The sequence below is a fragment of the Oryctolagus cuniculus genome, chromosome 9 (assembly GCF_964237555.1).
Source record: "Oryctolagus cuniculus chromosome 9, mOryCun1.1, whole genome shotgun sequence".
In the NCBI taxonomy this organism is placed as follows: domain Eukaryota; kingdom Metazoa; phylum Chordata; class Mammalia; order Lagomorpha; family Leporidae; genus Oryctolagus; species Oryctolagus cuniculus.
Genome location: NC_091440.1, coordinates 109,810,887 through 109,831,703, shown reverse-complemented (window position 1 = coordinate 109,831,703; position 20,817 = coordinate 109,810,887). Strand labels below are relative to the sequence as shown.

Below are 20,817 nucleotides of genomic sequence, written 5' to 3'. Positions count from 1 at the left end.
GAAATTTTAAATAATTAAAAAGAAATAGAATTTTTATTAATTTATCTAAATTATTATATAACATTTTATTAAATTATCAAAAATGAATTTAATTTTAGTATAGTATTTACTGATTTTAGTAAGCTGTTGACTTAAAAATTATTTAAAAGCTATCACATGAAATGCTCATCACAGAGTATACCCTGTATCAGAAATAATAAATTTTATAAATGTATACCCTGAAATTATGGGATCATTAATGAAATATTATGAAGTACCAAGCATAATATTAAATGAACTTTGCACATGTTGCTGTTTAATCTTTGTAGTAACACCATGAGGATAGATTATTGTCTTCTATTTACAGATGAGGGAAACAAAACTTGTAGAAATGATACCAGTAGTAAATGTGTGTTGGGGGGGCAGGATTTAAACTCAGCCTTCCCAAGTATTCAATATTCAAAAACGTTTTTGAGATTTTTTTAAAAAAATTATTTATTTATTTATTTGACAGAGTGATAGACAGTGAGAGAGAGAGACAGGGAGAAAGGTCTTCCATCCGGTGGTTGACCCCCCGAATGGCCGCCACAGCCGGAGCTATGCTGATCCGTAGCCAGGAGCCAGGTGCCTCTTCCTGGTCTCCCATGCGGATACAGGTGCCCAAGCTCTTGGGCCATCCTCCACTTCCCTCTCGGGCCTCAGCAGAGAGCTGGACTGGAAGAGGAGCAACCGGGACTAGAACCCAGTGCCCATATAGGATGCCGGTGCCACAGGTGGAGGATTAGCCTAGTGTGCCACAGCGCCGGCCCCTTTGAGATTTATGTTTTAATATTGCTCACCTAAAGATGAAATCCCCCTGGTTGCCATCCCAGGTTTTATTTCCTTCCCACTTTATCCCCAGCACAATTAGTCACAAATTTGGATTATTTCTGCATCATCTGTTTTTATACTTACATCTACAAGTATCCACTAAATACTTATAAAAAACAGCTCTGAGTCATAATTCTATGCTTTTAATCAGTATAAAATGAGTATAGCTTTTAGGAAGGAATTTTACTTTTCCCATATGTGTATTTTGCTTAGTTCATTAGAATAACCTTTAGCATTTATTTTAAGGACTTAAAAAGTTTATTTGTTTTTCTCCAAAGCCTTTCAAAGATCTGGTTATGTAATTTGCAGTTCTTCAGGATGGTAATGACATGCCAAGTAACTTAGTTTTTTCCTGTTCCGCATTTTTCGTTTGTGTGTGTTATCTTTATTAGCAGCCTCTCAGAACTCTTACCATAATGAATCTTGGAATATTTTAATGTGAAACATATCGACATATTAAATGTTAATATTATTCCTCTAAATAACATAGTCACTTTAGTAAGCATAATAAAACTATTCCTATAAAAAGTGGAAGAAAGCACTTCTGGAGTATGTATTGTGACAATTCTTTTTGGGAATTCAGAGGGAAAAGTAATAGGATAGGAGAGAATTAAGGAAAATGAGGGTAGAAACTTGTGGTGATCTGGGCTAGCAGAGTAGGTAGCAGATTCCAAAATGGAAAGTTTGTTTGGTAAACTAGTCATGCTTATTTTGTATTCATTTTCTAAAAAATCTGGCCTCGTTTAGTAGATGAGGATCAGTCCACGTACAATAACGAATGCTAATTCTGCTTAGATGAAAATTACTGTTCTTGAGTTTAATTTACTTGGGAGGAATATTAGAGATCATCAAGTAACCTGACCTACCTAAAAACTGAAACAGCTTCCTTAAGATATGTGTTTCTCTATTTCTCTTAAATAACTTCTCTTTTCCCTTCCCTTTCTCCCTGATTTTTCTTTCTTCCTCTTCTCCCTCTCTCCCCTCTAGGCTGGACCACTGGGATTATTTGTGAAAACATGAAAGCATTTTAAAAAATATTTTGACTCAAAACATGGTTTAATTGCTCGTTCTAGAGCATTTACTGATTATGTAGTTCTTTGTGACACTCTGCAAAGTTCTGGGCCCCAAATAATAATCAGGCTCTCTGCTTTCCTTTGTATGTAATACACACTGCTTCTGGAAATTTAAGTCTGCTTTGTTTCATGAACATATCCTGCCAGTGACAGGACTTCCTTTTGGCTGCCTGAATTGGGGAGTTTAAAAACAAGATAGCAAAAAATTAGCAGCAGGGCTGGAGCCTGCAGGGAGAGTTCTCCCTGAATGAATGCCTTTTTAGCCTCAGATGTGTGTTTTCATTCTTAGTTCTGAAAACTGGAAGACATAATGAAAGAAACAGGTTCAGGTTCTCTGTTTTTCCATGTCCAGAAGGGATAAACCTATTGCTGATTTATATCTACTTCCCAGTGCTGGTGGTAACCCCTGGGATTTTTCTTATTGGCCAGCTTTGTCTGTTGACATGAATTATGTGATGAGAGAGTAGATGTGAGTCTAGAGGTTGTAGTGGAGGGGTGAGAATGGGCGGCAGTGCTAACACTGGGGCTTTTTCTCCGAATCAGGTGGCTTGTAGTGAACTTCGGGCCTGCTGCCAAGTTAGAGACCATTCTGAAGGCTTTGTTGGAGTTTATGGAGGTCTTGAAAACATTTGAATTAGTCACGTGGCTTACTTTTTAATAAATGTATTTGAACTAAAGTATGTGTTACTAGGAATTTATATTTGTTAATGAATACTAAGCCTGTTTTAATGGATGGGATGATTTTATAGTAAAAGAAGAAAATTTAGAAGTAAGTTTTTCTCTTTTTGCAAATAGGCAGGCAGTAGTTAAAGGTTCTCTTCCACATCCTTTTGCCTTGACGTTATTTGAGGACACATTGTACTGGACTGACTGGAATACACACTCCATTTTGGCTTGCAACAAGTATACTGGCGAGGGTCTGCGTGAAATCCATTCTAACATCTTCTCTCCCATGGATATACATGCCTTCAGCCAACAGAGGCAGCCAAATGGTAAGTGATCTTGATTTTTGAATTGCAAGTTGGAACAGCTGTGTAGTGCTCTGGTGTCTGGCTTCAGTGAGGGTCAGGAGAAGGGAGTATGTATCCAAAGGTAGTGAGAGGGAATAGAAAAGAGTAAAAACATCAAGATATAATTTACGTTAGACACATAACCTAAACCATTCGCCGCCTGATGGCTGTCGCTGTAGACTACCTCAGCCCTTTCTGGGGGAAAGGAGTTATGGAGGTGGAGAAGAGAGAAATGCATTAATAATTGAGAGCTCATATGCTAAGCTTCTACAGTCGTATATTTTTATTTATATTATTTCTCTCAGTGTGTGTGTATGTTTATAAAACAAACATTTTTCTTGAATAGAAACCTCTTAGTCCAGCTGGTAAATTTAAATAACCTCAGTTGCTGAATAAAGCACCTGTTTAAACCTTAACATGCCTACCTCAACCACCTCTTTTTGTCTTAGTTTTGCTTCTGTTTTTGGTCAACTTTTATAATAACTTGGGCTGTGACTGCTGGCAACCACTTTTGGTAAGACAGGATTGGAATTAGGTTTAAAAGGAATATGAGAATGTTAAGTGCTTGGCACTTGTATGTAAATAAATGCCTGGCATGCATCTGAGTGTATTTCAGATTGTGTTCTGTAGCCAAGAATGAAGAGGCATTGCATTGTGTCTTGCTTTGTATTAGTTCTTTCCATTTAGGGGGAGAAAATCAAATATCAAATGTGTTACACTGGAGTCTGATGATCTTAGCCCATAAAAATGTTTTTATGTGTGTGTGTTACTCTTTTGGAAAAAAGAAAATGTTTTGTCCCTTTATGCTTTATGGTTCAATAAATTGCACTTAACTTTGATATTGCTCTTTTATGTTTCATATTCTGTTGGTCTCCATCGCTATGTTGATCTTTTTGAATGCATACGTTTTCATAGTTTCTACAGATATGTTAATTAGTTCTCTCTGCTGCTCCCTTTCTCTTTCAGTCAGTTCTGTCTATCCTTTCCACACGAATCGTTTCAGTGTTCTCTTTCCTTTCTTGGCTGTCAGTGCCTGCACCACAGCCTGTTGCCACTCTACACTCTTTCAGCTTCAGCTGCTGTTCACATGTCAGCAGGCGCCCTCCCTCACCTCCACTTGTGCTGTTTGCTGCATCATCCAATCCAGTGTGCCGCCCCCTGGCTTTCGGCCTGTGGCTCTACCGTGCTTTGCAGTTGTTACCCTTCAGGGCTCCTCCAAGGAAGCCTTTCTCACCCCGCGGCAATTCATTTCCTATTTGTCTCTGTATGTGTAGTCTATATGGTGCAAGATAGCATTTAGTTTCAATCCGCTGATTGACTCTTACTTGTTACTCTTTGGATACAAAGTGCTTGTAAATTATCACTAATTAATTCCCTTCCTTGGAGGTGATCTGGTAGTCAAGAACTTGGATGGCATTTGGTAATAATTTTGGTTTATCACATTTGCTTCCATTGTGATTGTTAATCTTTATATACCCAGACTGAGGGAGGTCATCCATAATCATTAATATTAATCAGTGTGATTTATATTTGACAGCTACTAATCCATGTGGAATTGATAATGGTGGTTGTTCCCATTTGTGTCTGATGTCTCCAGTCAAGCCTTTCTATCAGTGTGCTTGTCCAACTGGGGTCAAACTCCTGGAGAATGGAAAAACCTGCAAAGATGGTAAGATTGATATTATATCCAAAATGGAAAGATTTTATGACAATTGGAATTCTAAATGATTTATTTCTCTTAAATTAGTTTGGTATATTAAGTAACATGCTATTTTTTTTTAAAAAAAAGTTAGCTGCCATTTCTTTTCTCTCTCAGATTTCATATTCATTGGTTGATATCACAATTGATTCCTGTGAAAATGAGTACTACCTCTTATAAAGAATATTTCTTTAGGGGCCGGCATTGTGACATAGTGGGTGAATCTGCTGCCTGTGTTGCTGGCATCCCATATAGCTGCCAGTTCAAGTCCTGGCTGCTCTGCTTCTAATCCAGCTCCCAGCTAATGTGCCTGGGAAAGCAATGGAAGATGGCCCAAGTGCTTGGGCCACTGCACCCACGTGGGAGACCTGGAAGATGCTTCTGACTCCTGGCTTTGACCTGGCCTGGCCCTGGCCATTATAGCCGTTTGGGGGTTGAATGAGTGGATGGAATATCTCTTTTGTCTCCTCTTCTCTCTGTGTAACTCTTTCAATTAGATAAATAAATCTTAAAAGAATAAACATATCTTTAGAGGGCGCTGTTGTGGCACAGCAGGTAAAGCCACTGCCTGCAACATTGGCATCCCATATGGCGGCTGATTTGTGTCCTGGCTGCTTTACTTCTGATCCAGCTCTCTGCTAATGTGCCTGGGAAAGCAGAGGAAGATGACTCAAGTGCTTGGCCCCTGCTACCCATGTGGGAGACCCAGATGAAGCTCCTGCCTTAAGCCTGGCTCTGCCCTGGCAGTTTCAGCTATCTGGGGAGTAAACTAGCAGATGGAAGATTCATATTCTCATTCATTCATTCATTCTCTCTCTCTCGCTCTCACACTCTTTGTAACTCTGCCTCTCAAATACATAAATAAATCTTTAAAAAAAAGAAAAATATATCTTTAATAGTAGGTAACACTTGTAAATAAAGATTCTGTGTGGCTCTCTGCTATGGCCTGAGAAAGCAGTGGAGGATGGCCCAAGTCCTTGGGCCCCTGCACCCGCGTGGGACACCTAGAGGAAGCTCTAGCTCCTGGCTTTGGTTCGGCGCAGCTCTGACCATTGTGGCCAACTCCAGCGGATGGAGACCTCTCTCTCTCTCTGCCTCTCCTCTCTCTGTGTAACCCTGACTATCAAATAAATAAATAAATAAATAAATCTTTTTTTTTAAAAAAAGATCCTGTGTGGAAGAGAAAATGTTTATTAAAATTATACAAAGAATATCACAGGACAGATATATTTTCAAGAAATGCTTGAAGAATTTTTAAATTGCTTTTTAATGACAAGCAGTTTCAATAGAAGAAGAAAAAAGAAATCCAACTGTATTTAGAGCAACTTCTTTTTCTACTGGACCACCACCCGTTGCTGCTTCTCCTTGCTCTTCGCTCCACGTGGAGAGAGGGCATGTTGTTATAAGTACATTGATGTAGGACATTTCAGGGACTTTTGATTGGGAGGAACACCAGTTCTTTTCTTTCTGTTCTTAACGGGGATGTTACTCTTCGATTTTTACCACATTGGGTTCTCTAGCAACCAGCAAGACCTGGTAAGAAAATTGTTGTGTTTAGCAGGGGCTTCTTTATCTTAACTCTGAAAAGCAGGAGCCTTCGTTTCAAAGTGTGTTAGAGAGTTCCTGGCAAGGGGGTCAGGGAGTTAGAGTGATGGAATGGAGTCATGTACAGGATGTTTGTTATGAGTTGGCATTGATAAATTATCCTCATAGTCAAAGGTGAAGCTGGCTGACTCTTGTCAGACGGTTTCCATGGCAAACGATAATTTGGTTTCAATTTAAAACAAAAGGTTTTTGTAATGTTGCTTTTTTTTTTTTTTGGTTAAAAAATGTAGTCTGAGTTTAAAACAGAAGGTTTATTTTAATAACAGTGGTCTTTCTACTCCCTCATAGCAGGGCACATTTAGCCAGTTTTGAATTTCAGGTTGCCTTTGGCAGGTAATACCCTTAATTGTGTTTTGATCACCTTGCTCATATTAACAGCTTCATGACTTATTTGTTTGCAAGGTTTTGGCTGGTTTCTCTTGGTAGTCAGTAGGGACAGTGAATTGTGCAAAGCAAATCCTACTTCTTGCCTGCTGTGGCATTTTGGGTTATATTTTCTCCTAGTCACAGTTCGTTTATAATTAACTCTAGAGTCAAGTCAGATAGCTAATGTTGAGAGTTTTCTTGGCTAAAATTCCACATTGACAAAGTATTTTCTTTTGGATTTCCTTGGCCAAAAATCTTTTCTTGCTCAGTTGTCTCTTTTTTCCCTTTTTGCTGATGGTTTACTTCAACACTGAAAATGAAAAAAATAAAGAGATTATGCTTAATATCTTCATTCTCAACTATGTTCTTATTGAATCCTTATTTAAGTTAAAGCACTTTGTAAGTAGAACTGGTTTAAAATAAAAAATGAAAAGTATTTTTTCAGTAGGAACATATAATTTGATATTTCTTGAATACTTAATGCTTAACACCTTCCTGAGTCTTACTTTTATCTCTTGTAATTTTCACAACAGCTTTGTAACATAAAGATGAAGAAATCAGGCTTGGAGAGATTTGATATTTAGCCTAAGTTTGTGTAGGTCCTTGAATCAAGTTCTGTTGGACCACAGTTCTGGTTCTTTACCACTATGTGTGTTTGATCCCTCTCTCCGTAGTTGCTTTCATCCCCATAACTTCCTATGTCCTTACTTCTGTGAGGTACTGCTCTGTATTTCCCTTTGTTAGGACAACTTTACTGAGATGTAATTTATATAGTATAAAACTCATTGAATTCAAGGGTTCAATTCAATGATTTTTAATGCCTTTACAAAGCTTAAGCAGCCATTACCACAATCCAATTCTATGGCATCCTCATCAGCCACAAGAAGATTCTTATCCTAGATTTCTTGACCTTTTAAAAACATGGTTTTTGAACAAAGGATCTATATCCTACATGTCCTTCCCCCTCTAGTAATCAGCTACTTAGGCTTTTTAGTTATTAGTCATTATTTTCATTTTTCCTTAAAAAAATATATTTCCAGGGGCTAAATAATGAATGAAACCAGAGACTGGATCACAGCTTGATTTGGAGAGTTCAGCCATTGCAATTTGATATTATAGGCACTTCATATTTTTGGTGTGTAACTTTCCATTTCCGCTCTTAATAACCTTTCATACTCACTTGTTTTTCAATTTATGAAAAAGTTTACATTCTCTGAATGATTAAATATTGCCTGTGACTTTCAAATTATTTGTCTTTATTTCACTTTTGTTATTTTAGGTGCTACAGAATTACTACTTTTAGCCCGAAGGACAGATTTGAGACGCATTTCTTTGGATACACCAGATTTCACAGACATTGTTCTGCAGTTAGAAGATATCCGGCATGCCATTGCCATAGATTACGATCCTGTGGATGGCTACATCTACTGGACCGATGATGAAGTGAGGGCCATACGGCGCTCGTTCATAGATGGATCTGGCAGTCAGTTCGTGGTCACTGCTCAAATTGCCCATCCTGATGGTATTGCTGTTGACTGGGTTGCACGAAATCTTTACTGGACAGACACTGGCACTGATCGAATAGAAGTGACAAGGCTCAATGGGACCATGAGGAAGATCTTGATTTCGGAGGACTTGGAGGAGCCCCGGGCTATTGTGTTAGATCCCATGGTTGGGTAAGAAAGCCCTGTTGTTAGTGAATCTGTCTGGTGTTTCTGTTTTCTTTAGGTGCCTATAGAAACATTGACTAAGACAATAAGAAGTACAGTCCATAAAGTATAAAAGTTGGTTTCCAACCAACAGTTCCCTAATGGCTGTCCATTTTTAGGGTATGCTGATTGGAATAAAATCTCAAGTGAAATAAGTTAATTTTTGCCTTACATGTCTTGAAATACTTTGTCTAACTTTAGTTTGTGCTGTTGACTTTGGTGTTGTCTGTAACATGCTGAGATTGCCTCATGACCATGAAAAATTGGGAAAGAAATTGTTTTCAGAATTCTTTCCCATTCCCTGGAAGATTTAACCTTGTCCTGTTTTCAGGGCTTATAGAAAGAATATATCTTACTTTATATTTCCTCAAATATGCGAATACCTCGTTTTCTTTTAACTTTGTTAGCATGCAGCTATTCTTCTAACTCTTATTTTGGTTTTTTGCTATCCCACCCTGATTGTAGTCCAGGAAAGCACAGTTTTCTACACATCTCACCAATCATATTGTTGCTGTGAAGTTTGTTCTGAGGACAAACTTAGTGATAAATTATCATACCTCAGTGTATACCGGTGCCCCAGAACCACTTAAATATCAAGGAGCCACACGACTCACTTAGCACTGCAGGAGGAATTAGCTGTTTTGCATATTCAGTTTGTCTTCTGACTATTGCTGCTGGTATAAGCTCTTTATATCAGAGATGACAAGGCATCTGGATAAAGAGCAAATGCTCAAGGCAAGGAGCACACAATATTTTGAAAAAGTAAGAAAAGATGAAATCTCGTTATTAGGCATTTTCCAGATTCGTTTTAGAAGATGCTGTTTAGCCTGGAAATTTTCTATAGGCTTATACACTGTTATTAAAAATGTCTTCAACATGCTCCATATGTTTAAGTCTCATATTCGTTATCCCCTATCATGTTGATTGATGATACCAAAGTATTATTAGGGATAGATCTCCCCGTTAGCATATCTGAAGGCTACATTTTATAATGTATTTTTAACTTGTTTTCTGTCTACTTCTGAAGGTACATGTATTGGACTGACTGGGGAGAAATACCGAAAATTGAGCGAGCAGCTCTGGATGGTTCCGATCGAGTAGTATTGGTTAACACTTCTCTTGGTTGGCCAAATGGTTTAGCCTTGGATTATGATGAGGGCAAAATCTACTGGGGAGATGCCAAAACAGACAAAATTGAGGTTTGTTTCTTGCTTTGTCATTTTAAAATCAGTTTTATGAAGGTTTTTGTGTTGGTCATAATCTGATGTGGATATTCTTTACTCAACAATTGTCTAAGGTGCCAGAGGCATCTTTTGTAGAAATTTCACTTAACCCCACATTGTGGGAATACTGTATTGTCTTCCACCTAATCTCAGGATTTCTGAGTTATATTGGTGTAAGAAATGGGTGTTCATCTATATTTAATCTTAAAAACTTACGTAACTGATTTTCCTCATTTTGAATGAACCTGAATTCCTAGAGGCACACTAAAATTTTGTAAGTTCTGAAGTGGAATTGCTGGCTGTCTTAAGTTAGGAAAACAAAGCCTATATATTTATACACACACAAACACACACACACACGTAATGTGTTGTCGTTGGTGTTGGGGGTAGGTGATAGGGTGTATTAAATATTAAGATAGTTATGTGGAAATAATTTTAGATTAATTTATGTACTGTATAGATGAGAAATTACTTAACCAAAGCTTGGAAAAAATGTTTATGAAGTGTTTAAGTTTGTGGCGATCAAATTGAATTATGGTAAAAATAGTGGTGACTAGTTTATCAAAATGTTTTGTAAATGGCATATATCCTTGATATTGACTCTGAAGTCTAAAATTCACAACTCTAAATTACATTGTGCAAGAGGTCTTGGGATTGCATAAAACAGAGTTAGGAGCTCATTTTCCCTTGGGGGATGGATGACTTCATTTATAAAGAATGGCTCTTCAGAGTGCAACTGCACCCATCTAATGGGTAGAAAGTTTGGACTGTAGCACAGTTATTTTAGAAAGGTAATTCTGAAAAGTGCCAGGGACTTGGAGAGAGTAATGAATTAAAAGGGTTTCCTTCCAGAATGAAAACTTGGGCTGGAGGAAATCCATTAGTATTCTACCAGGCTCAAACACTGAAAACAAATCTCTTATTCTTGCAGCTGGTTCCCATTAATAAAAAATTTTGCATAGACTATATGAATTTTCTCCCCACTGTTAGTATTTCACAGCCCTTTTAAAAAATCCAAATTAGTATTTGAATCTTTAACAGCTAGAATTCAGTGCTAATGAGACAAAGGTTGTGGATTTTCAGACAGGCTCTTAGCATCATTTGATGCTGCTTGAGTACAGATTGCCCAACTAATCCCACCAATTGACACTTTTTTTGTGGTTAACTGGCTAAAGACCATAGATGAGAGCATTACCACTATTAGGAAAATAGTTTAAGACCTTGTAGCCTGGGAGAATATCTGTAGCAATAAAATTTACATAAGGGAAGAACACCTGATCTATTATCACTGAGATTTTTAGAATTCTATATTTGGTCTTCTCTTTTCAGTTTACTATGACTGATTAGCTTGAGAATAAAATCATTGATTTCTTGGTGACAATTTTTCAAGACTTCTCATTTCACATGTATTTAATCCTTTAGAATCACAAATAATTCTGGAAGGATTCGGGTAAAGAAAAGAGAATTTATGGAGGATTTGACAATGTTTAATAATAAAAGGGAATATACATATGATATATGATGTGTTATTAAACAGGATCTGTTTTCTCAGTGTGCAAAGAGTGTAGAAGATCCTAAAGTTTGCCTTGTTTCAGGTTCCCATTCTGTCTTCCTGAGCTAAGCATCCAACAATGTCACTTGTCTCCCCTCCACTTCCTTGGGTGCTTCCAGCATTCTTAAAGCTGCCTTTTAGATCCATCTTTCTTCCAGGTTTGCTGGAATATAACTGCTATTTTTTCTTTGTCCTCTCTTGGACAGACTGTTTGGTTATTGGTAAATTTACTTCTTGCAGCCTGTACACACACGGACCTTCCCTTCTTGTTTCCCCTGCAGACTCTGGTGAGGCTTTGCTCGTTGGACATCAGTGATTTTGTCGTTTTCTTTTCAGAGACACATCTGGGAGATCGGAAGGAAGGTCTCACTCCCTTCTTAATGATGTATCGCTGCTGGTATATAGCAAACTAAGGAAAGAGCACAGCTCTGTATATAAATTAATCTTACATAACTGGGGGAGAAAAACTTGAGTTTTCTCATCCTGAGACACCAGTAGTGATGACAGGCACAACTGCCCCCACCGTTTCATCTCCTTTACTCGACAGTAGGCAGAAAACATCGAACTTGAAAACTTTCGGAAAGCTAGGAATTGTTTTTAATGTTCCTTTTTCCAAGAAGTGTTTGTTACGTAGTGACTGACCTCATCCTTCCCTGGTGACAGACTCCCATTCTGTTCTTGTTCCCTTACAGAAGATTCCTAGCTTCTGTCCTGCTCATGAATGGAAGCTGGTTTTGTCTGGGACCATAAGAAAATATAAAGTTATGGTTATGATGGCTCTTTTTTTCTGGAAGGTTTAGAGTTTATTGGGGATCAAGCTGCTCTGGGTTTGTAGTATATTTGGAAGGAAAAGATAGTTATTTGTTAAATTATGTAGCAATATAAGGCACAGTAAGCTCTTGTGTCTTGGGTGGATCACGTGGGAAGAGCTCAAAATTGTCATTCATTTATTCTGTTTGCTGCCTCAATGGAGATTCTTGAGATTGGTTTCTTACTTCCTCTTTTTCTAAGTAGTGACATGATTAGATGCTGGCTGTATTAGGATATAGGATATATTAGGTATAAGGATTACAGAAACCAGAGAAAAAGAATGGCAAGCCCTGAGTTTCAGACTTGATTTATTATTATTATTATTATTATTATTATTATACAGAGTTGAATAAAGAAGTATCACAGCTTTATAATTAGCTTCTAGAAAGGGGGATGAGACACAGTGCTTTCTAATGATGTCAGATTTAAAAAAAAAAAAAAACAGTTGTAGGGGCAAGTATTTGGTACAGTGGTTGAGTCACCATTTGGGACACCTGCATCCCATGTTGAAATCCCTGCGTTTGAATCACAGTTCCACTTCCAGTCCAGTTTCCTGCTAATGCATACCTGGGAGGCAGCAGGTGCTGGCTCAAGTAGTCAAATCCCTGCCACCATATCAGAAACCTGGGCTGAGTTCCGGATTGCTGGGTTTGTCTTGGCTCAGCTCAAGCTGTTGGGAAGTGAACCAGTAGATGGAAGATCTCTCTGTTTCTCTGCCATTAACATAAACACATTTTTCAAAACAAAGACCAAGGCAGTTGTGCTATTGGCTGCTACTTTAATATGAAAATGCCTATGTTGGGATTTGTCTTTATTGGGATGTGTCTGCTTTCTGTACTTAAGAGCTGATAACCACTTATCTGTAGGTGCTATTTAAATGGTATTTGGTGGTGCTTGTGTAGGTTTCTTCTTCATTGTACTTTATTCTCCTTTTTTTTTTTTTTAATGATTTACTTATTTGTTTGAAAGTCAGAGTTACACAGAGAGAAGGAGAGGCAGAGAGACAGAGGTCTTCCATCCGCTGGTTCACTCCCCAATTGGCCACAACGGCCAAAGCTGTACCGATCCGAAGCCAGGAGCCAGGAGATTATTCTGGGTCTCCCATGTGAATGCAGGGGCCCAAGGACTTTGGGCCATCTTCTACTGCTTTCCCTTGCCATAGCAGAGAGCTGGATCAGAAGTGGAGCAGCCAGGACTGGAACTGGCGCCCATATGGGATGTCGGATCTGCAGGCAGTGGCTTTACTGCTACACCACAGTGCCGGCCCTGTACTTTATTCTTTATTGCATGTTATGAATAAATTTTCTAGTTTACTTGTCTGCACTGTCCTTCTGCATCAGATAGTTTTCCCTATAGTGTTCTGGGGCCTTTCAATAATAAATGTTAAAACATTAGCAGAAGGAGTAATTAGCATTTTTCTGCTAGGTGGAGCATCAAAAAGCCTTTTTTTTTTTTTTTTGTCTGCTTTATGTGTCCCTGCTGTAGAAAGAATGACATTGTATCTTTTTTTTTTTTTTTTTTTTTTGGACAGGCAGAGTGGACAGTGAGAGAGAGAGACAGAGAGAAAGGTCTTCCTTTTTGCCGTTGGTTCACCCTCCAATGGCCGTCGCGGCCGGCGCACTGCGCTGATCCGATGGCAAGAGCCAGGTGCTTCTCCTGGTCTCCCATGGGGTGCAGGGCCCAAGGACTTGGGCCATCCTCCACTGCCTTCCCGGGCCACAGCAGAGAGCTGGCCTGGAAGAGGGGCAACCGGGACAGAATCCGGTGCCCCGACCGGGACTAGAACCTGGTGTGCTGGCGCCGCAAGGCGGAGGATTAGCCTAGTGAGGACATTGTATCTTAACAACTTCTCATTTTGTTGGTCAGTTTTCGCTGCCTAAAACATCTGTTGGCACCTAATGTATTGCTTACAAATAATAGGCAGCACTGCTAATTTATAAATTTAAACATTTCTCATCATGATATAAAATTAAGAATGCTTTTCTCATGATATACCAGTTTAACTGATTGACAGAATTAGCATATTTTGAATACTAGCTTTATTAAAAATAATATTGAATAATACTATTGGTAATAATAGCTAAATTTCCCTCAGCATTCATTTTCTCAATATACTTTGTTTCAGCTTTGCCTTTCTCCATTTTATATCTGAACTCTGCCCACAGTGCAGCAGCACCTGGTAGTTATAGATAAAAAGAGAGGTTTTCCTGTCTACTTTAAGGGCATGTAGATTCACTTTAAATCTTAGTGTAAGTTTCTCTAGTTTAGAGGATACACTAACCATAGGTAGTTTTGTCCAGATCTAATTATACCTGGCACAACTTTGTTGGAAAACAGAAATGGAGATTACTAGACTCTTTAGTACCCAGAAATTTTGAATAAAGAGGGTATTATTGTGAATCCTGTGTGTTGAAAACTTGGTGCTTGGTGAATGTTCTGTTTTAGATTCTAAGCCTGAAACTTGAGGGCTGCATTTTCCCCTGCAGCTTCCTCTGTCTTATCAATACCTTAATAAGGAAGTTTGTTTCCCAAGTATTCAGATTTCTTTTTATAAAGGAATCTCTTTGTCTGGCATCTTTAGCCTTGGTGTTGTGAATGTCTGTTAAGACATACAAGGAGCTGTTTATGATTCTTTTTTCCCTACTGTTGGTTTCCAAGGTTAACTCCTCTTTAAGAAATTATAATAAAACAGTTATCTATTGTTGAGATAAAGTATTCTAATCATGATAAATTTTAGCAAGTACTTCCTTTAGAATCTGCATTTCATAACATTTAGTGTTTCTTAAAATTGGTCGTACTTTTAGTTTGAAAAATATTCAAGACAATGAGCTTTAATTCCTGTATCTTGGTGCATTTCTGCTAGTTTCTCACACAATATGTATGTGTGTGAATATGTATTTTCTCCCAGATCTTGATGACGTCTGATCACATATTCTGGACCTAGATTCATTGAGCAGTGAATGTGGTGCTGTGGTACATCTCACGATAATAAACTCATAAACTCCTTTTTGAAAGATGCCAGTTGATATTCAGTCCTAGCAGCATTATTATCTTGTTATAATCTACAACAGCCAAAATAGTACATCATCCAGTTTTATGCTCGGTTGTCTCATTATCCAATCTACTTTGGCTCTAAAAATAAATTATTCCAAGCGTATAATGAGAGAAATGTGCCTGATGATGGGTGTAATCATGCCTTCTTGAACTGCCACAACAAATCCTAGAGCCCCACCAAACAAGGTGCTTTGCCTCAGTTAGGAGTTTTGATAGTTTTATCTATAAAGTTAGGATAATCTGATGCATGCTGGTACTTAGAAAGTATTTTATTGGCCAAGTTTAAACTTGTTTTTGAATCATTTTTTAAAAAAATGTACTGCTGTTAAATTTTTTCATCCCATTTTTTAAAAAAGAATTTATTTATTTATTTTGAAACTCAGAATTACAGAGAGAGAGGGAGAGACAGAATCTTCCATCCACAGGTTCACTCTCCAGGTGCCGAAGGTGGCCAGGGCTGGGCCAGGCTGAAGCCAGGAGCCAAGAGCTTCATCTGGGTCTCCTTTGTGAATGCAGAGGCCCAAGGACTTTGGTCATCCTCCACTGCTTTCCCAGGCCGTTAGCAGGGAGCTGGATTGGAAGTGGAGTAGCCGGGCACCCAAATGGGATGCCAGCATTGAAGGTGACAACTTTATGTGCTACACAGCACTGGCCCCATACCACATTATTAGTATAAAATCATTTAATGTGTGTAAAGATAATTTTAATTTCAATGTGATTATTTTAAAAGTACTTTATTCCTTTGGGTTTTGTACTTCTGAGTTAAAAGAGCACTGATTTTAGTGTTCTCTATTTTCTTGAGAAGAGGGGCCAGGCTTTTAACAGTTTATAAAAAAGTCTCTAGTTGTTTAAGAGTGGTAATCTTTGGGGCTGGTGCTGTGGTGTGGCAGGTAAAGCTGCTGCCTGCAGTGCCAGCATCCCAAATGGGCACTGGTTCAAGTCCTGGCTGCTCCTCTTCTTATGCATCGCTCTGCTATGGCCTGCGAAAGCAGTAGAAGGTGACCCAAGTCCCTGGGCACCTGTGCCCATATGGGAGACCTGGAAGAAGCTCCTGGCTCCTGGCTTCGGATTGGCCCAGCCCTGGCCGTTGCTGCCATTTGGGGAGTGAACCAGCAGATGAAAGACTTCTCTCTTTCTTTCTCTGCCTCTGCCTCTCTGTAACTCTGCCTTTCAAGTAAATAAATAATCTTAAAAAAAAAAAAAAAAAAGAGTGGCAACCTTTCTTTTTGTTGTTGATGAAACATTTTATAATATTGGGCCCTGACCTTAATTCTTTTGTTGATTAGTTGGGTGGCCTTAGACACTTCACGTTTCTCTAGTCTTTGTATTTTACCCAGTAAAACCATTTGAACCAACTACTCTTTAAGGTTCCTTTTGAGTTAGAACATATTCTGATGTTAACTCTACTAATTTTATATCTAAGAGTAACAACCAAGAATCCATTTTGCTTGAGGGAATTGCTGAAAGGAAACATATTGCAGATGACAAGAATATCTTTTGGTTTTCTTCCAACTTTTCCTTTAATGCTGTGCAGTTAATTTCTAAACAAAGCTTGTTGGAAGTTCAAAATCTTTTATAAACTCAGTTTACCGAAACAACCTCTCCTGATAAGCTATCTGTTTAGTTTTGTATTGACCTGTAAACAAGCTTCTCCAATGCTAATACGGTTGGTAGATTTAAATTAATATTTAAAACTGTTTTTTGATGCTCGCCAAACATACGACTTTTTCCCCCTGCTGGTAGAGTTCATATAAAATACTGTTTGCCAGAATCGATTGACCAAGCGACCTACCAACCTACCTACCTACCTTCCTTCTTTCCTTCCCTCCCTCCCTTTTTTATCTCTCTTTTTTTTAAAGATTTATTTATTTACTTGAAAGGGTTACAGAGTGAGGGGAAGAGATAGACAGATATCTTCCAACCACTTTTTCACTCTCCTGATGGTCAGAATGGCTGGGGCTGGGCGAGGCCAAAACCAGGAGCCAGGAGCTTCTTCTGAATCTCCCACGTGGATCTCATGGGTCCAAGCACCTAGACCATCTTCCACTGCTTTTCCCATGCCATTAGCATTGAAGCTGGTTCTGAAGGAGAGCAGCCAGGACACAAACCTGCTCCCATATGGGATGTCTGCATCTCAGGTGGTAGCTTTACCTGTTGTGCCACAGTGCTAGCTCCCAGGAGCTTATTTCTTTATATGTAAGAAACTATTATAGCTTTAAAGGGGTCAGAGAGATTTTATTTTTATTGTTTTTGGAAAGGTTAGAAAGGGTAGGTGGACAGATAATGGCAAGACCATAGATTCAGGACTTCATGGGAAGGAGTTTGCAAAGCATTGAGCAGTTAATAGTGATAGTATTTTAACTAGTTTTGATTTAAAGTCATCAACAACTACTTAAGGATTCTAATAGTTATTCCTAAAGTTACCCATAATGAACAAAAGATTCTCCTTCAGTTTTTTTCTACTTTGAGTGTGATCTGCAATTTAAAATTTTAGATTTAAAGTACATAATGCTGGCTCTATAATTTTCTTGTTGAACTCTTCACTCAGTGTAGTGTAATTTTTTTTCTTGTTAGATTTTATCTGAAATAACTAAATATCAGAGAAGGATTTGGAGTCCTTTTATTCTGCTCAAAATTTCAGTGCATCATATTGCTTTAAAATTTCACTTGCAATTTTGAGCTTCAGAAATCTTCTGGACTTTTGTAAGTAGGGATCGAATTAGAGGCTTCACACAATTAATGCAACGTCTGCTCAGATTTATTTTGGTGTCTTTGGAGGGGTTGACTAATAATTTGGTGTTTTTATACTTGGTGAATATTTATAATACACTATTTTTACTGACTGTGATTCTTAGAACATGAAAAAAAAAATCCCCATGTGCCAGACTCTCATATACCATTAGTCTGCAAATAGTAATAGTTTTCTCATAATAGACATTTTCCATAGACTTCAAAACATTTTTTTTAAAGATTTATTTATTTATTCGAAAAAGTTACACAGAGAGAAGGAGAGGCAGAGAGAGAGAGGTCCTCCATCTGATGGTTCACTCCCCAGATGGCCACAACAGCCGGAGCTGTGCTGATCCGAACCCAGGAGCCAGGAGCTTCTTCCAGGTCTCCCACGTGGGTGCAAGGGCCCAAGGACTTTGAGCCATCTTGTACTGCCTTCCCAGGCCACATCAGAGAGCTGGGTCAGAAGTGGATAAGCTGGGACTAGAACTGGCGCCCATATGGATATCAGCCCTGCAGGCAGCGGCTTTACTGCGACACCACAACAGCACTGGCCCTGTACTTTATTCTTTATTGCATGTTATGAACCGGTGCCCATGTGGGATGCCAGCGCCTCAGGCCAAGGTGTTAACCCACTGCGCCACAGCGCCAGCCCCTCAAAACATTTTTTTTTTTAAGATTTATTTTATTTATTATTTGAAAGTCAGAGTTACACAGAGAGAGGGAGGGATGGAGGTCTGTCGGTCTTCCAGTCTTCCATCCGCTGGTTCACTCCCCAGATGGCCGCAATGGCTGGAGCTGCGCTGATCTGAAGCCAGGAGCTTCTTCCAGGTCTCCCACATGGATGCAGGGGCCCAAGCACTTGGGCCATCTTTCACTGCTTTCGCAGGCTGTAGCAGAGAGCTGGAAATGAAGAGGAGTAGCCGGGACACAAATGGGTGTCCATGTGGGATGTTGGTGCCACAAGAGTAGGCTTAGCCCATTATGTCACAGCGCCAGCCCCTTGTTTCCATCATTTTTAAAGCACTTTCTGGAACAGTGTGTTTCAGCCTCATCTTAGTTTTTTGTGCTGCACTCCTAGAATCGTTTTCTCTAAAGAGGCCTGGTTCTTTTCAATGAATAGTGTTTGAATTTTATATTAGATGTAAGATGTACTCATTGGTACTGGAGTAGCTTGCCTTTTATTATTAAGATATTATAATTGATTTTTTGTTCTACTCAGATTCTACTCTTTTAGCCGAGCTTGAAAAGAATGAGAGGAAAAGAGGTGGTTTTCCATTGTTAACATGTTTGTGTTTTCCCCGGTAGAGTTTGTTTGAGGCCTAAAGACAGTGGGACTTTCAGAAGATCTTGTGACATAGTTGAGTGTAATTGACCAAGGTGATGTTACTCCTGTCAATCGCAGTGATGATTTTATGTGGAAATCAGTGAACTTCTTAGTGCTGTTACTATGTTTTACTTCTCTTCTTGTAATAAATTCACTTGTATGTACTCGGACATAATATGTGTTAAGCTAGGTTAAAGGACTTTGAATGTGGCACTAAAACTGCCCTTACTGCTTCCTTAAACAGGTGCACGGTATCCCTTTACTTTGCCTCCTGAGTCCAAAGGATTTCTCTTCACTTGTCACCTCAGTGAGATTTGGCATGATTGAAATGTTGTTTCTGTGGATATATATTCTGTTCTTTAAAACACCATTCTTGGGAATTTTTATTTTATGACTTACAAAGTTGTATCAGAGAAAGTACAATCCCCAGCTCCCAATCCTACTTGTCTCTCTTATTTATAAACTCTTAATTAACTGCTTGTTGAGATCTTGGCTGGAGCAATGAAAGTAGAACGGTTCATTTTGAATATAATTTGAGTTGCTCTTCTGAAACTCTGTAGTGTTCCCACTCCAGCTCTTTTTATGATAGGTGTTTGGTTGTCCTACTGTCATCTGTTCCGTGAACGTGTTCAGTCAAGTGAAGTTGCGTAGCAGCAATTTTGGTAGTAGACTGGCCACATTCCAAGATTTCATGGGTAATCCTGTCTTGACATTTAATGAGCTGATGAAACTGCTTGAACACTGGATGTGCCATCTAGAAGTTTCGCTATTACCTCTGCTTTGTGCCGATATTATGGTTAACCCACATCTATTTCCTGTTGTGGCCTCTGTTCTCAGTGTGGTTTGTGATACTTGGGAATGCCTCAGAATGTTAAACCCTATACCACAGTGTGGTTAAAGCAACTGTAACCACTGGAGACTCTGGTTTCAGATTTAAAGTTAGACTCAGAAGTGACAGAAGTCTAATGTCAGTTTAACTAATTAAAACACTCTGAGGTAGTACAGGGAAGCTCACTCTCAAGAGTTGCCAGATTTAATTAATGTTGGCTCCACTTTTAAAGCATAAGAGTAATCTTCAGGAATTACCTAAATTGGTTCATTTGTTCTGGGGTCAGAATATACAAACAAGCTTTTACCAGTATTTGTGTTATTTTAGACAAACAGGGCTTAAAACTATATTTATAGCCCTGGTAACTTGTCCAAAACTGTTGCTTATTGGAGATGAGAAATGTAATGGTGCTCTTCTTTGAGACAGAGCAGCGTGTTCTTGTTTTATGGTGGTCCTACTCAGTCGAAAGAGATTGTGTGGCTGGTATGAGAGACATATTCAGTGGAGAAGCCAATTTTCTAATAGGAGTGTGAACTCTGCAAAAGTAATTGAAGGCAACTGATTTCAAAAAGCAATCATTGGACTTTGTGTAAAGGAAAATATCTTTTCTTCAGATGGAAAGTCTCATAATCAGATTTTGTTTAAGCTGTTGATCATTAATCTCTTCAAAGGATTCTTATAATTGCTTTCTATATCATAGTAACAACAAAAATAACAGCATTTATTAACAGCAGCAGTTATTATTATTTAAGTGCTCTTGGACTTGGTTCTTATCTTCCTGGCCCTTCATTTTTCTTTTAATTATAAAACATTTCAGACACATGGAAATTGGAGTGAAGATTATCATGACCCACCCAGCTTCATTCATTATCAGTTATGTGGCCAACCTAGAATGCAGACTGTCATAAGAGAAGAGCCAAGAAAATAGCAGAGATGGATTTTCTTATTCATATGACTATAAATATAGAATCAAGTCTTTGT

At 38.6% G+C, this 20,817-nt stretch overlaps 1 protein-coding gene across 2 annotated transcripts in view; it reads left to right on the top strand.

Annotated features, from left to right (window-relative positions):
• LRP6 (LDL receptor related protein 6) overlaps positions 1-20,817 on the top strand; it is a 177,370-nt gene that overhangs the window by 93,346 nt on the left and 63,207 nt on the right. For both annotated transcript variants that reach the window (XM_002712655.5, XM_051850778.2), the window contains 4 exons: positions 2,718-2,914; positions 4,470-4,601; positions 7,882-8,278; positions 9,339-9,510. In XM_002712655.5, the coding sequence (XP_002712701.1) occupies positions 2,718-2,914; positions 4,470-4,601; positions 7,882-8,278; positions 9,339-9,510 (898 nt within the window). The remainder of the gene's footprint in view (positions 1-2,717; positions 2,915-4,469; positions 4,602-7,881; positions 8,279-9,338; positions 9,511-20,817) is intronic.